A 16,091-nucleotide genomic window follows, 5' to 3' on the forward strand; every position below is an offset into this window, starting at 1 on the left:
ATCTTTTTTTTTTATTTGTTTTTTTTTTTTTTTTTTTTTTTTTTTTGTGAGACAGGATCTCACTATGTAGTTGAGACTGACCTGGAACTCACTATGGAGCCTAGGCTGGTCTCAAATTCATAGTGATCATCCTGCCTCAGCCTCCCAAATGCTTGGATTACAGGCGTGTGCTACCACGCCCAGCTTTGGTTTTGGTTTTTTGAGTGAGTGTCTCACTGTGTAGTTCAGGCTGTCCTTATATTCACTATGTAGCCCAGACTGGCCTCAAATTTGAGTGATCCTCCTGCCTCAGCCTCCTGAATGCTGGGATTACAGACATGGGCCACCCTGCCCAGCACATTTTTTCATATATTTATTGGTCATCTTTGGAGACCAGTATCCAGCTACACGTTCATATCTGATCCTAAGATTCAGCCAATGAATGAAAAAGAAACCCAGATAGGAAATTTTTTGGTCACACTGACCCCAAAGTAGGTGCATCTCCTTCACAATGAGCCCCATCCCCGCACGGTTTTGTTACTGTCTTTTTTTTTTTTTTTTTTTTTTGGTACCAGGGCTTGAACTCGGGTCCTTGGGCTTGTGAGGCAGGCCACCCAACCGCTGAGCTAAATCCCCGGCCTTTGTCATTGTCTTTTAAAGACAGGGCCTTACTGAGTCACTCTGTAGTCCATGCTGGGCTGAAATGTGGAACCCTCCTGTCCCAGCTTCCCAGAATACTTGGGGTTCCAGGCCACCACACCTGGCTTTGAAGTAGTTTTTCACTCATCAAAATAAAAGGAGATGTCTTTCATTTTTCAGAGGAGAAACTTAATACTTTCTCCATAGAAGATGAATTCTAATGAACCATAAATTTTTTGTTTGTTTGTTTTTTGAGACAGGGTCTCACTATATAGTTGAAACTGACCTGGAACTCACTATGTAGCCCAGGCTGGTCTCAAACTCACAGCAATGCTCCTGCCTCAGCTTCCCGAGTGCTGGGATTACAGGTGTGTGCCACCAGGCCCAGCATGAACCATGAATTTTTAAAATTAATTAATTAATTAATTTTGGTCTTTTGAGACAGGGTCCCACCATGTAGCCCAGGCTGGCCTTGAACTCATGGCAATCCTCCTGCCTCAGCCTCCCAAGTGATGGGATTACAGGCATGTGTCACCATGCCCTTTAAGAGTTTTCACATTTAAAACAGGAACAAAGCTAGTAGTATGTCTAACGTTTTACAGCAACTCCTTTCCCTGTTTTTTTCTTTTGTTGTTGTTTTTGTTTTTGTCTTGTTTTTTGAGACAGGGTCTCACTATGTAGTTGAGACTGCCCTGGAACTCACTATGTAGCCCAGGGTGGTCTCGAACTCACAGCGATCCTCCTGCCTCAGCCTCCTGAGTGCTGGGATTACAGGGGTGCACCACCACGCCTGGCTTCATACCTGGCTTCTGAATACCATTTTTAGAAAGTCCCTGTAAAGGGTCTAGTTTATCTGGTAAAATATTTTAATTTGCTTGTGTCATTCATTCTGGACCTGTGTTTTGCTTCCTTCATTTTTTAACACAGTAATGAATATTTGGGGGTGGGTGGGCTGGAGACAGGGTCTTGCTATGTAGTTTATACTGGCCTTGAACTCACTATGTAGTCTAGACTGGCTTGAACTCTCAGGGATCCTCCTGCCTCAGCCTCCAGAATGCTGGGATTACAGGTGTGTGCCACCACACTGGGTGGTAATAAGTATTTTATAGCATCTGGTTTGGATCTTTTTCTACCAGGCATTCCTGGAAGTATCATTACTAAATCAAAAGATAAAAATGATTTATGTTTCTTAGTAAGTGCATATTTCCAGTTTCCCCTCAAAATACGTTGTACCCAGATCGCGAAGTCCCCAAAGACCACCAAGGAGTCAAGTCCGATGCAATTAGATGAGGAGTTTATTGCAAGCTCGAGCCTGGGCCCTTGTACTTCTCCGGCCAAGCGGATTAGGGACGGGAGCCCCAATCCACTTTCGAAGCATGGCTATATAGGGTTGGGAAGCTTTCCCTTTTCATTGATGCTGGTTTTGACTTTCTACTGCTATCGGATGTTGCTGGGGTACTTACGGGAACAGGAGGATAGAAACGTGCAATAGCCAATGCCCAGGAGGAGGGCAGGCTCAGCGGGGGGCCACTATATTCATTTTCCAAAGAACATCTTACATAATCAAACAGGTAAGCAAGGAGTTTCTTTGCTTAACTTATCTCTAATTTATTTTATAAACTTAAGCAATTATCAGGAGGAGATAAGTTCACTCTTGGTTCAGAAGAAGAGGAAAAGAAAAACAGGGAGGAGGTTGCTATACAGAACGGAATTTCAGCCGGGCGTGGTGGTGCACACCTGTAATCCCAGCACTTGGGAGGCTGAAGCAGGAGGATCACTGTGAGTTCAAACCCAGCCTGGGCTACATAGTGAGTTCTAGGTCAGTTTCAACTACATAGTGAGACCCTGTCTCAAAAAAAACAAAAAAAAAAAAAAAAAAAAAAAAAAAAAAAAAGAATGGAATTTCTGCAGCTCTCTGCCCAAAGGGCAAAGAGAGAGCCTACCTCGTTCAGAAAACTTGGTTCCTACAAATATATATTGACTTGAATTACCAGTAACACAAGAAAGTCGCTATTTCACTGGTCCCTCACTACGATGAGACTTTAATGTTTCAGCCAGGTATGGTGGTGGATGCCTATAACCACAGCACTCTGGGAGGCTGAGGCAGGAAGATCACAAGTTCAAGACAAGCCTGGGTAATTTAGCAACTTAGCAAAATATAATAAAGTACAGTGTATAAAGGGCAAATTTGACTGAGTGCTGGGATTATAGGCATGCATTACCACGCCGGGATATGATTTTCTGTTCTTTTAGATTTTTTTTGTCTTGTCTTGTCTTTTTTTTTTTTTTAGGCAGGATCTCACTGTGTAGCCCAGGATGGCCCTGAACTCATGGCAGTCACCCTCCTGCCTCAGCCTCCCAAGTGCTGGGATTTTAGATGAGCTTTAGAATTGTCTTGCCTAGAGCCAGGCATAGTGGTGCGCACCTATAATCCCAACACCCTGAGAATCAGAAGCAGTAGTTTGAGCCCAGCCTGGCCAATTAAGGGACAGTGAGACCTTGTCTCAAAAGAACTGGAGATACAGCTTAGTGGGAAGGCCCTGGGTTCAATCCCCAGTATTGCAAAGAACAAAGACAACAACAACAAAATGGTCTCCCAGGGGGTGTATCCGCCCACCTGGATAGGAAGGTGTGACCCCAGGCCCTGTCTCTAGGCCCCGCAGTCCCCTGCCCCAGGCGGAACCCAAGGAGAGAGGACTGAGAAGCCTCGGAAGAGCCTCCGCCCGAGCAGGGTGGGGTGTGGGCGGTGCTCCATCGTCCTGGCGCGGGTAGAAAGCCTGGCATCCCCCTTCCCAGCAGCAGTGACTCCAGCTGCTCCCGAGGGCTCACCGCACCTCTCCCAGGTAAGAGGGCCGCTGCGGGCTCGCGGGACCTGGGCCGGGCTGGAGGGGACCAGGGTTCCTGTGGCAGGGGATGGCAGAGGGCACCCGGCCCGAGCTCCGGCTGCGGGGACCCCCTCCTGTGTTCCTTATCTGCGAAATGGAGAAAAACTTGCTGATGAATTTATGGTTGTTACAGAAATTAAACAATGAGTCTGTGGTCTGCAAGGTTCAGATGTGAAAAGCGACGCTTTGACGTTCCGCGTGGGGCCCGTGAGGTAGGTGACTACAAAACGCCGGCGGCCGTGGGGGGTCGGGGTTGCGGGGTGCGCGAAGCCAGGTGCGAACTCGGGTTCATCGGCCCCGGAGAGTGTTTCTGCAGCCTTGAACTTGCTATACAGCTCAGGCTGCCTTTGAACTCTTACCCTCCAGTCTCAGCCTCCCAAAGGCTGGGATTGAGGCATGTTCCAACAGGCCCCGTTTAACAACTCTGAAAGTCAGTCCCATCTGTGAGCTTTGTGGAGTGACGGTGCCAGTCAGTCCTTCTCTCTGGCCGGACCTCTCAGCAAGGATGGGGAAGCATTTGATTGAAAGTTGTAGATTTGCAGGGCATGGTGGTACAAGCCTATAATCCCAGCACTATAGGCTGAGGCGGGAGAGTTTCTTCAAGTTTGAGGCCAGCCTGGGGTACAAGGGCTGCTTGAATTACATAGATGATCTTGTCTCAAGAATAAAACAAAAAGCCAAAAAAGGTTGCGCAGTCAACTGCAGAGGAGTGGAAAGGAACAATCATAAAGGGAGAAATAAGTTACGCTAAGAAACAATAGCAGCTCTTTCCGGCGGTCACCTCATTCCTCTGTTGGTGATCCCAGACGCCCAGACGACCTTTGTTGGTGAAGTTCCTAGTCCCGTGCCTTGCTTTTCTTGTTCTCTTTTGGCTTTCTTCCAGGCTGGTCTGGAACTCATGAAAATCTTACCGCCTCAGCCTCCTGACTGCTGGGACTACCGCGTGCCACCATGCCCAGTCTCCTTTTTTTTGTTTTTTTGAGACAGGATCTTGCTATGTGTTTCAGGCTGGCCTTAAACTTACTCACATGATCTTCCTGCCTCAGTCTCCCGGAAGGTTGGGATTAGGGGTATGCACCACAATGCCCAGCCAATCTTTTTGTTTTCTTTCTTGATATTGATACTGGGGATTGAGTCCAGGGCCTTCACACTGAGCTATATATAGCTTCAGTTCTTAAAAAAGAAAAAAAATTTTTCTTTGGTTTTTTGAGACAGGGTCTCACTATGTAGTTGAGATTGAGCTGGAACTCACTCTGTAGCCCAGGCTGGTCTCGGACTCACAGTGATCCTCCTGCCTCAGCCTCCCAAGTGCTGGGATTACAGGCGTGCGCCACCACGCCCAGCTTTAAAATGAATTAAAAAAAATGAGGCAGGGTCTTTAATTTGTCCAAGTTTGGTTTTAATTTGAAATCTTCCTGCCTCAGCTTCCCTGAGTGCTGGAATTACAGGCGTGTACCACCACACCCAACTGGTGGTTATCAGCTCATCTCCCAAATCTTCCCCCTTTCGAGACACAAGCTGAGAACAGAGTGCCCCACTGGATCTGGAGTTTCGATACCCCCTGGCCTTTATGTGCAGAAATATCAGCAGAAGCCAGCTTTGCCTCTTGACGGCATATTCAGTTCATCTGGAGATGGGTGGGAGAGTGCCGGGGCCAGCAGTGTCACTCCAGGTGAAAGTTACAGTGCAGGGGAGGGAGACCCGATCCCTTCAAGGCCTCAAAAACTTCCATCTCAGCTGGGCTCCGTGGCACACTTACAATCCCAGGGTGAGGCAGGAGGATCCCTGCGGGTTGAGGCCAGCCTGGGCTGTGGATAGCCTGCGGGGGAGTCTGGTTACATCTGTGGGCTACGGGAAAGGTAGTCCCACACAGCAGCAGTGTGAGGTGGTGCGACCTTTGAAGGAAAGGAAAGGAAGGCAAAATTTACTGGCTGAGCAGAGACCTGAGCCCAGCCTCAGAAGCAGTGGGAAAATCCCTGCCCATCCCAGAGGTCAGCAAGGCCATGGGCCCTGGGCGCTGTGTGCCCTGGCTGAGACAGCAGGAGAGGCCAGCAGACTGGCCACGCGTGGGCCGAGGGAGATGTCGGCTGTACTCTAAGTGCAATGGGAGATCCGAGTAGGAAAGGCCATGGTTGGGTTTATGTCTCGGCAAGTCTTTCTCTGTTTGCCGGAGGATGGAGCAGAGGGCCAGAGGTCCATGGAGAAACCACTTGAAATGATCCTAGAAATGATGCAGGTGAGGGAAGACTAGAGTCACCACCTCTGGAGTGGCTGCAGAGCCGCTGGAAGGGCTTTCTGAGTGTTAGATGTGGGGAGCTGGAGGAGGCTGAGGGGTGCGCACTTAACCTGAAGATCCTGGACGGTTCGCCTCTGTGGGGGAGGCTGGGGTCAGCTTGCGAGGAGAGTTCGGGTGTGACCAGCTCACAAGGCTGGGGGACTGCAGGACCCAGGTGGAGACTGTCAAGCTCAGCGTGGGCTGGACAGTGTGCGGGGAGAACCTTGCAGCTGGGAAGTCCAGGCCGGGGTCTCCACGTGAGTCCTGACCTACTCTGCACCCGGAAACCAATCTCAGGGCCCACAAGGGAAGGCGCGGCGTGTTTCCAGTGCGTTTGACCTAGCGGGCATGGTCCTTGCTCTGTGACAGGCTTCGTTTCTGCTGAATTCACCGGCCAGTCCGGAGCAGGGCCCGGGGGTAGAGAGTGTTTCTTCCTGGGAGTTGTTGTGGCCCCGAACTTTGACGCTGCTGATGATCTAAGGGGCCTGGTTGGGAGGGGTCTGGAGGAGAACGGGATGGAGGAACGAAAGGGAACAAAGACTCCCAAGGAATACTGCTACCACGAGGAGCGAGGGAAAGCGCGGCGGTGAGGGCGCCGGCGGCCAGGGTGGGTGAGGGTGTCCGGAGGTGGCTACTAAAGGCAGGAGGAAAGCGGGAGGCTTTTGTGCCCTGGAGAAGGCTCCATGCAGGGAGCACTAGAGGTCAGTAGGAGGGAGCGGGACCTTGGGGACACCAGAGGGGAGAGTTGAGTGCATCTGTACGGCTATCTGATGGCAGCCTGGTGCCTTCGGCCGGGCAGCAGGGAGCACGGTGCCCCGGGCACAATCTCGGACAGGAGCTGCGGTCCCCTGGGCACACGGGAAACAGCCCTCAGCTGCGAGGCTGGAGGTGAAGTTGGTCCCTGCTTAGCTGCTCTACAGAGCCAGGGCTGGTGGACAGCGCTCTCCTCCCGTCGGTGCTAGCGGGGTGCTCCCGGTGGCCCGGCGGTGCCCGCCTTCCCTCACCGTCTCCCCAGGGCCCTGCACCTGCTGCTTACGCTTAATCAGCACTAAAAGTGAGCTCAACAGAAGAGACAGCAGGATCCTCCACTGCCGCGAGCTAAGTTAGGCTTTGCAGAGGATCCTCTGATCTTGGCTGAGCACAATTTCAGGCACAAGACAACAGGACTCCTATGTAGAGAAATTTTAAAAACCAGAAGGAAAAACCAGCATGGTGGTGCGCACCTTAATGTTGGCACTCAGAGGGCTGTGAGGCAGGAGGATTGCTGCAAAATCAAGGCCAGCCCGGGCTACATAGTACAAGACCAAGCTGAATGCATGTACCAGTTCTCTATGGTGAGTGGAATCATGTACTTCAAACAAGTACTAGGGCTTTCTTTTAAAAAAAGCAAAACATTTATTGGTACATTTTTTTATACATAGATAGTAATTTGCACTCCTACATGATATATCCTGCCTCTCTTCCCCATTTCCCCCTCCTGAGCCCTCTGCAAAAGCTTTGCTTCCATTTTTCCTTCTATTTTCTTTTTCTTCTTTTTTTTCTTTGGTACCAGGGATCAAACTTGGATCCTTGAACAGAACCACTGAGCCGAATCCCTGATCCTTTCCTTCTATTTTCACTTTCTTGTGTCTTTCTCCCTCCTCCTCCCTTGTTCCCCTTCCCAGTTGAACATTTTCTTCCCATTTCCCAACATCTATTATACATTTTACTCCTTATTCCACTTTTAAAATTAAAAAAGAGACACAGCAAGACCTTGTCTCAAAAAACAAAGCAAAAAAAAAAAATTCATCGAAATCCACATACAATTTCCACAATGACTGTAATTTCCTGTTCTAGGAATCTTCAGTAAGCACTTTCCTCCCCCCAGACCTACGGATTGGTTTAGATTTCAAAAGCCCCTCCCTCCTTCCCTGCTCCCTGCCCTGTCCACAGAAGGGAGGCGTGGAGGGTCAGGCAAGCACTTTGGCTTTTATTTGTAAGACACTTTGGGTCAGATGATTCCCAAGCTTGGTCCAACTTAAACATTCTGTGTTACCTACAAATCCTTGAGGTGACTGTAGCGCTGTGGTTTTTCCTGAAATTGCACACCAGTTGTTACCTGGAGGCCAGGGAGAGAGGCGAGTGTCCAGCTGGTTCCATGCCTGGGTCTGGAAGGGCTGCGAGGAAGCTTCTGGAACAAAGTAAAATTTGATCTGATTTGCAATCAGGGGAGGATCTGAGGGACTTGGCCGTGACCCCAAGTTGGGGAGGGCCACGTCCTGTAGTGGGGTGAGACCAGCATCTGTTCTGCTGGCTTCCGGGTACCTCTTCCCACGAGTCACATTCGAGGGCCCGCTCCCTGTGGAGCAGAAAGGACAGTGGCAGTAGCTGAAAGCTGTAAGCCCTTGGGCTTCTCCAGGGATACAAAGCCCTGGCGAGGTAGGGAAGAGACTCCAGTTTTATTGGGTTTCTTTAAGGTCACAGTTTGTGTGGCCCCTGTAGGCTGGCAGCCAGGCCAGGTACGGCATCCTCTCTGGACGTGCCCCTCCCTGCCTTCTGGTCTGGGCTACAGTGGGTGCCCTAGTGTTCAGGGGACCTAGGGATGTTTCTACCTGTGACACAGTGGTTCCTATTTGCCCTGCCTTTTTTTCTTTTTAACTGGGGAAGGAATTCAGGACCTTGCACATTGCACAAATCTTGAACTTGTGGCCATCCTCCTGCCTCAGCCTCCCGAGCACTGGGACTATATCTGTGTACCACCAGCACGCTCAGCTCACCTGTAAGTTTGCTTACTCCTTGTGTCTCCACTGGACTGTAAGCCCCACGAAGGCAGGCGCTGGGTCTTTCTCTCCAGTGCAAACAAGACATTGTTGGTTGCTTGAGTGCTGGCTAGGAGAAACCTCAGTTTCCAAGGCAAATAGAACTCACCCAGCAGTGACTGGAAGAGCAACTAATAGTGCAGTTGGGTCGGAACTGATAGTCGGGAGGGGAGTTGATAGTGATTAGACAGGCCGAGTGAGGGGAGGGCAGCAGGGGGTGCTGAACATTTGCAGCTCAAACATTTGGGGCTTTGCGTGTGTAGCTAGCGCTCACCTGATGGGCACCATGGGTTTGTGACTGGTCCTGTTGCCTCCCTCTAGCTGGTGAGCAAAAAAAAAGTAGAGGAGCCTAAGTTGGCTTACCACCAGCAAGAGTCGATGTGCATTTTGTATTAGTTTGAACCTCACGAACTTGGTTCTGTTCAACTCATAAAATGTTTATGAGTGTGTGTTTGCAGTCCGTAACAATTGCATTCACCGTGGGGAGTTGGTTCAGGTGCACAGCATTTTACTTCCCCTTCCCTTCTGCTCCTCCTCCATCTTTTGGTCCCTGCTCATTGCAAACTATCTATGTCAAAACAGCAGGTTCCTGCAGTCCCGTTCGGTAGGTAGCCTGGGCCTCTTCTGCTCCCCTTCTCCCTCTTGCTATCTGTTCCCCCCCACACACCTGTTTGGTTTTTTTTGTTGTTGCTGTTTTTTTTTCTTTTGGCACTGGAGATCCCGAACTCAGGACCTTGGTGCTGGCAAGGCAGGCGTGATTTCGCCGCTGAGCTAAGTCTCTGGCCCCACACCTGGTTTTTGAGACAGGGTCTCCATGCAGTCCAGGCTGGCCTGGAACTTTTGGCACTCATCCCTCCTGGCCCTCAGCTCCCAAGTGCCAGGATTACAGGTGTGTGCCACCATACCTGGCCCTGCTCTTACTCTCGGATCGGGTGTACTTCATCTACTTGTAAGATGACATGAGTCCACTCTGGGGTGGCACACAATAGGAGCTAGTTTCCTATTTCCCATTACCGGAGGTCACTGCTAAGAATGCTTTTGTATATTTATTCTCCAATATTCTCCTCTGCCCATTGATGTATTTAAACAGGTCAGAAATAGCCCATGACCAGTCCTGTCTCTGTCTCTCTTCCATTTCTGCATGTAGCCTGCTTCTTTCAAGTCTCCTCTCTCGTAACTTTGCAATGCATTATTTGACATTTCCCGAAGTTTGGCCAAGTGGAAGACATTCCTTGTCCATGGCCCGACGATCTATGCTAAGGTGATCGTCACTGCCCCGGGGCTCCAGGCCAGCTCTTCCCAGGTGGTCCTGCTCAGGAGGTGCGGTCTCAGTCTTGTGTGGTAAAATCCACTCCATGTCCCTCCCTCGCAGTGGCTGTGGCCAGGAACAGAACCGGGCACACTGCCCACAGCTTTCAGGGGAGGGAACTGAGCAGGTGGGGACCGATTGTTCACAGACCCGGCTGTACGGCAGATGCCCAGTGCGTGATGTTAGCCACCCTGCCATTGTTTCTGGTTTAGCAGCCAGGGTTAGAAATGAACATGGCAAGGCCTGAGCTTGTCTCCTCACTGACATCCTGGGTTTCCCGGGGCCTGGTTGCCTAGGCCCAGCCTATCAGGGATGTGGGCCTGGTTATGCGCCCCCATTAACAGCTGAGAAATCTGCCGCTTGGATGAGTTGGCTTATAGCTAAGGATGGATGCATGCATCATCCTTTTAACCTATGCCTGGTTTCAGTAAGTGTGGATCATAACAAGAAAACACTACATTTTATACTCACTCATCTTCAAGGCTGGCTTCTATCAGCTGATTTTTTTTGCAGTCTCTGTAACCTCTAGCTACCTATTCTTTTTGTACTGGGAGTTGAATGAATGCGTGCAAGAGCAATTCCCATTGGTCTTGCACGACAGGAGGGTGAAACCACTGATCCCCGGCCCTCACCAGCTATTTATCAACCGCCCTCCCACACCTCGTGGTTAACTTGATAAAAAGAGTTCATGTATTTCTGAATGGGAGAGGTACACTGTCCAGCCTGCTGTGTTAGCCTGCGTCCGACCGCTCATAACGAGGCACAGTGGACTAGGGTGGTCAGAGACGCCTGCCTGGGTTCACACCTCCGGCCCAAGGTCAAGGTGATGGCCCTGATCCCGCCCCCACCGCCTCTGCAGTCCTCAGGTGATAAGGGGTGTCACATGCATCACAGGGAGCTTTTACTGCAGCCGGGAGGAGGTACCCATTAACCATTAATCCATTCATTGCACGGATCCATCCCATGGGGCAGAGCCCTGATTACTTCTCATGGTCCCACCTCATCCCACCGGTGTGTGAGATTTCGAAGGGAAGGAACCATCTTCAAACTGAAGCACCCACACTCCAGCACTGTGGTAGATAATGTGAATAAGATGGTGCAGTTTGAGCCAGGAGTGGTGGGCTCGCCTGTAATCCCAGCACTCGGGAGGCTGAGGCAGGAAGATCGCTGTGATTTCGAGACCAGCCTGGGCTCCATAGTGAGTTCCAGGTCAGTCTGAACTACATAGTGAGACCCTGTCTCAAAAATAAAAAAAAAGACATGGTGAAGTTTGAAGTTGCATACAGAGTAGTTTGCAGTTTGTCATGATAAACGTTGCCTCTGCCAACATCTAAATAACAACACTTTATGGGCAGGTCATGAGGTCCCCAGGAGCCATGGCAGGGGAAGACCATGTTTAGCACTGGTCACAGGTTGGCACCATCTTAGACCTCACACGCACACACACGTGTTCTGTGACTTTGTGGGTGCCCTGAAGCCTGTTGAGGTTTTTCTGTGCAGGCTGAGTGGACCCAGACTCAAGAGAAAGCCTGAGTTCAACTTCTCCTTCGGCCCTTTGAGTTGATCTGTTCTCATGAGATTTCAATGTGACCGAAAGGCGTACAGTCTAGCTTTACATCCCCAGAGTTAACACTGTTCAAGGTCAGGGTGAGATAAGAACTGAGGGAGCACTTTGGACCCCAGATCCCAACTGCTGGACTCAAGATGGCCATTTCTTTAGCAGTCTGTGATGGAAAAGAAAGGTCACCTAGTGATTGAGAGAGAGACAGTGGGAGGGTGTGGGAAACAGGCAGATGCTCGGCACCTTGAGGGTGGACATGGAAGAGACGACAAGCTGGGCAAAGGCAGCAGAGACACGGTCAGAATGGCAGGCGAAGCCACTTTTCCCCTCTGCCCCGGACTCCCGGCCACCACCAGGCTGTGAGGCCCGGAGTGACAAACCTGGTCCATCATGATAACTCGACAGGGCACTCGTGAAAGCGACTCCGGATCACAGGTAGGGCTCAGTGTGTTCGCTTCGTGTGGACGGCCATTTATTTCAGATGGTCTTTGCCCGTATCTCTCTGGATCGATGCTATAACTCACGGGCACTAGTGGTAGGTCCTTGAAAACTGGGAGTTACTATTTACAGCCTAGCCCAGGCCTAGGTAGTAAAGAAAGTTTCTGATTAGCTAAAGTAGGTGCTAAGCCTTGGCAGTAAAAGATGCCTCTCAGGGTCACTCTTACACGCACCTTTAAGGTGTGGTGGTTGGATGGGTGATATGGACGAGCTCTTTTCTTCCTTCACAGAAGATGAGATTTAGCGAGCTGACATCAGGTGGTGCCACTACAGCAGAGGAAGTTGTCCCTTCACGTGGTGATGGGGGTCCAGTGCCTAAGAACAGCTCCATTGTTAGTGCCCTGCAGCAAGAAGCAGAAAAATTGCTCTTGGAAGCCACATGGGCGCATTTAAGCATAGCCCTGCTCAGGGGCCATGTAGAATAGAAAAAGTTGTGACCCTAAGGAGTTCTGCGGGTACCATGAGGTTTGTAAAATGATTAAAGATCGTCAAGAGGTGGTTCAATTCAGTTTGCTCCCAGTCCTCGGATTTATTTGTTTGATTTTTGAGACAGGGTCTGCTTGTGTTGCCCAGGCTGGTCCCCAGCTCCTAGGCTGGAGTGATCCTGTCTCAGCACCCGAGTAACCGGAATTAACTGGTGTGTGCCACAGCACCCGGCTTCAGTTTTTAATCATCACATAATTGGCTAAAAGTTTGTGTACTTTCATTTCAGTTAAATGTGAATTTACCAATAGGAAGCCAAATAAATTGCAAACATGGTGACATAGAGAAGCTGCTTAGATTTTAGGTAGAAGCACAGAGAGCGGAGCAGAGCCAGATGACCCTGATTTAAATTTGGGCTGTGTCATTCATTTAATGTGTGACCTAGGGCAGGAGAGTTAATTTCTGTAACTCAGTTTGCCCATCAATAACAGTGTCTGGCAAAGAGCAGCAGTGTGCATTCATTTTACAAAGTACAAAAAGTTGGACTCAGTGGCACATTCCTAATCCTAGCTGCTTTGGAGGCTGAGGCAGGAGGATCTCAAGTTTGAGACTAGCATGGCTAATTTAGATTCTGTCTCAAAATAAAACAAGGAGAGAAAAGGGCTGCAGACATAACTCAGTGGTAGAGTACGTACTTGGCCTGGCACAGCCAGGACCTGGTGGTGGTTCCTACCCTCCTGTGGTCCTCCCTTAGCTCTGGGCTGGTCTGGGGATTCCATGTCCATGTTACTGAACAGTAAGTACAAGCACTTGTGGCTCTGTGACTTAAAGTCTTGCTTTTGTCCATTTCAATGCAGGCGGCAATCATTTCATTGCTGTGTATGATCCGGTCACTGGGACTATTAATGTTTGTGCCCCCCCCCGACATTTCATTCTCTTGGATATGGGCACAGGAACAGGCTCGCAGCTGCGCAGCTTCAGGTGTTTGTGTTGGTGAACGTGTGCATACATTTGGGTTCATGCTCAGTGGATTTTGATGCCACTTCTATTCTATCTTTCATCTTTTTTTTTTTGGTAACGGAGATCGAGCTGGGTCCTTGCACTTCTAAAGAAGGCGCCGGAACCACTGAGCTAAATTCCCTGCCCCTCATCTATCTGCATTTCTTTCTTTCCTTCCTTCCTTCCTTCCTTCCTTCCTTTCTTTCTTTCTTCCTTCCTTTCTTTCTTTCTTTCTTTCTTTCAGAGTGGCCTCAAACTGACTCACTGTGTAGTCTAGGCTGGCCTCAAGCTTGATGTGATCCTCCTGCCTCAGCCTCCCAAGTGATGGGATTACAGATGTGTGCCACTGTATCCAGATAATTAATTTTTTAGTAGTACATGTTAGGCATACATTTTGATCACATTCATCACGGATGTGTACTTGTTCGTAATATCTTTGTTCCCTGTTCCCATCCCTTCCTTTAACCCTTTCTCTCTGTTTATAAAAGCTGTTTGCCTTTTTTCCTTCAATTCTCTTAAAATTCCTTTCCTCTTCACTCTGCCCTCCCTTATTCCCCTCCCGTTTGGAGAAGTTCTTCCTACTTGTCGATAGCCATCCTCTACTTTGCTCCTATTTACACTTTGGGTTTCTCACAAGAGAAACAATGTGAAATTTAAACGTGGGTGTCTCATTTATATCACTTATGGTTATGGTCCTGAGTGTACCTTGGCTCTTGAGAGTAAATTAAAAATTTTGTGATAAGGAGTGTAAGTTATGATCTGGGTGTATCTCACCCAACCTTGTGCCCTTTTCTATTGTGGGTTCATAAGTGTTTGCCTGAATTGTCTTCTGGAAGTCCTATTGTTTGGCTTTCTTTTTTGGTACTGGGAATCCAACTCAGGACTTGGCTTGCCAGGTAGGTTTGGTGCCACTGAGCTAAATCCCCAGTCCCTACTGTTTTGCCTTTTACATTTAAATGCACATGTGTATATGGTGTGAGGTAGGGCTTCCAGAAGGCCATGCAAAGATTTCAGATGCTCTTTGCCAGCTTCTCTGGGGCCCACATATCTTCTGGGTTCTCTTATTTCTGAACTCTGATCCTGTACCAGTGATCTATGACTATAGAACTGGTTAAGTAGCCTTGGACAAGACTCAGCACAGTGACCTGAGCCTCAATCTCGACATTAATGATATTTACTCTTTCAAATGCTACCTTGTAGCACAGCAGTAGGCACCAAAAGAAATGCTGAAATGAATTGAGAAAACTCATCTACATCCTCATGTTTTTTTGCGGGGGTGGGGGTAACCAGATATCAAACTCGGGTCTTTGTGCTTTCTAGGCAGGCGGCGGCACCACTCAGCCAAAATCCCTGGTTCCTCATCTCTGTTTTTGGTGAGATGGTCTTGCAGTGTAGTTCAGGCTGGCCTTGAACTCACTGTGTAGCCGGGCTGGCCTCCAGCTCTGAGCAGTCCAGAACCTCTCAAGTGCCGGGATTATAGGCGTGTTCCACCACATCATGCCACACCCACCCTTGACCTCACTTGGATGCCCAGAGAAGCCACTTTCCTTTCCCTATCCATGTGGGTAGATACTTGTCAGGCAGGCTGTGCATTACAAGTCATTCCTTAGGAAGGTGCTAGGGGATCACTTGGAGTTGGCTTTGAACTCGTGCCCACCTGCAAAGCCCTGCCTCTTTCATAGGCACAGGGCTCATTGTATTTCTCCAGTGCCCACTTTCTGAACAATGAGCTCTGGCCTCTGCTCCAGGCTGTGGTGCTGAGCCCCAAGCTTCCGGGTCAGCCCAACCCGACCTTCCCACCCATCTCTCCCAACACGGGAAGTTCCCTGTGTAGGCAGCATGGCTAACGAGGCCTGAGCACTGCCTGGCAAACACTGTTCTGTGTTATATTTTAACAGAGATCATTATTCCCATTTTACACAGGAGCAAATAGAGGCAGGGAAGCAAGTTGTACAACCGGTAATTATTTCAGGCATTCTGTCCCCAAATCCCTGAGTTTAATCGCCAACAATCTGGACTCCTCAGGCTTCTTGGTCTGGCAGGAAACAGCCCCACTCCAGTGGGGAGCCCCACAATGGGTTACCAGCAGCCTGCAACTAGCAAACAGGCCAAGTAAGCCTCAGGCAAGGCGGGAGGAAGACTCCGGGTTTCAGGCTAAGACCCAGATTTGGCCCTGCTTGGCCAGTCGTGGGTCATTTTGTGTCCTTTTACTCCTCACCTAGGCTTTTAGAAAGAGCTTCTGGGTGTAGGCTGGCGTCACTAGGGCCCCCGCAGTGCCCAGCACCTAATGGGTAGCTGTTAGGACAAGGATGGGCTTCCAGGGAGGTCTGGTCGCCTCACCAGGCCGGGAAGGAGAAGGATGGACACAGACAGGGCAGAGGAGGCTGGGAAAGGCAGGCCTGGCTCCGGGATTGGTCTCAGCCTCTTCCCCTTCTTCACCCGGCCCCAGCCCTTCCCTCGCCACAGGCTCAGACCCAGAGCCAAGCTGGCCAGCACCTACGCACCACTCCAGACTGCGGACCCTTCCAACAATCCCGGCTTTGTGTCTGTCCCTGAATTTCCAGTTGGCTTTTTATCTGTCTCAGCGACTCTGCCTTCCTCTCCAGCCCTGGAGGTGGAGGCGGAAGGAAGGTTCGGCTGGGGAGGAGAAGGCAGGCAGGGGGCTGGGTGAGTCCCTCCCGCCCGCGCGCTCCCCCGCGGGGACGGAGCCGAGCGCCGTGCTTGG

At 50.0% G+C, this 16,091-nt stretch overlaps 1 protein-coding gene and 1 long non-coding RNA gene across 4 annotated transcripts in view; one reads left to right on the forward strand and one right to left on the reverse strand.

Annotated features, from left to right (window-relative positions):
* Positions 1–3,295: 3,295 nt before the first annotated feature.
* Positions 3,296–16,091, forward strand: part of Slc34a2 (solute carrier family 34 member 2) — a 33,337-nt gene continuing 20,541 nt past the window's right edge. Inside the window, exons 1-2 of one of the 2 annotated variants that reach the window (XM_010608476.3) lie at positions 3,296–3,461; positions 3,637–3,715. In XM_010608476.3, the coding sequence (XP_010606778.1) occupies positions 3,647–3,715 (69 nt within the window). In that variant the 5' untranslated portion in view covers positions 3,296–3,461; positions 3,637–3,646. The remainder of the gene's footprint in view (positions 3,462–3,636; positions 3,716–16,091) is intronic. The other variant, XM_010608475.3, reaches the window with a different exon arrangement.
* LOC104851314 overlaps positions 11,900–16,091 on the reverse strand; it is a 4,800-nt gene continuing 608 nt past the window's right edge. Inside the window, exons 1-3 of one of the 2 annotated variants that reach the window (XR_777181.2) lie at positions 15,871–16,042; positions 12,118–12,285; positions 11,900–12,028 (exon numbers count right to left, since the gene is read on the reverse strand). This is a non-coding gene — a long non-coding RNA (uncharacterized LOC104851314). Of the gene's footprint in view, positions 12,029–12,117; positions 12,286–15,870; positions 16,043–16,091 lie in introns of those variants that run through there. The other variant, XR_777182.2, reaches the window with a different exon arrangement.

Source organism: Fukomys damarensis, unplaced genomic scaffold (genome assembly GCF_012274545.1).
Source record: "Fukomys damarensis isolate Sample0158 unplaced genomic scaffold, DMR_v1.0_HiC HiC_scaffold_35, whole genome shotgun sequence".
Classification (NCBI taxonomy): Eukaryota; Metazoa; Chordata; class Mammalia; order Rodentia; family Bathyergidae; genus Fukomys; species Fukomys damarensis.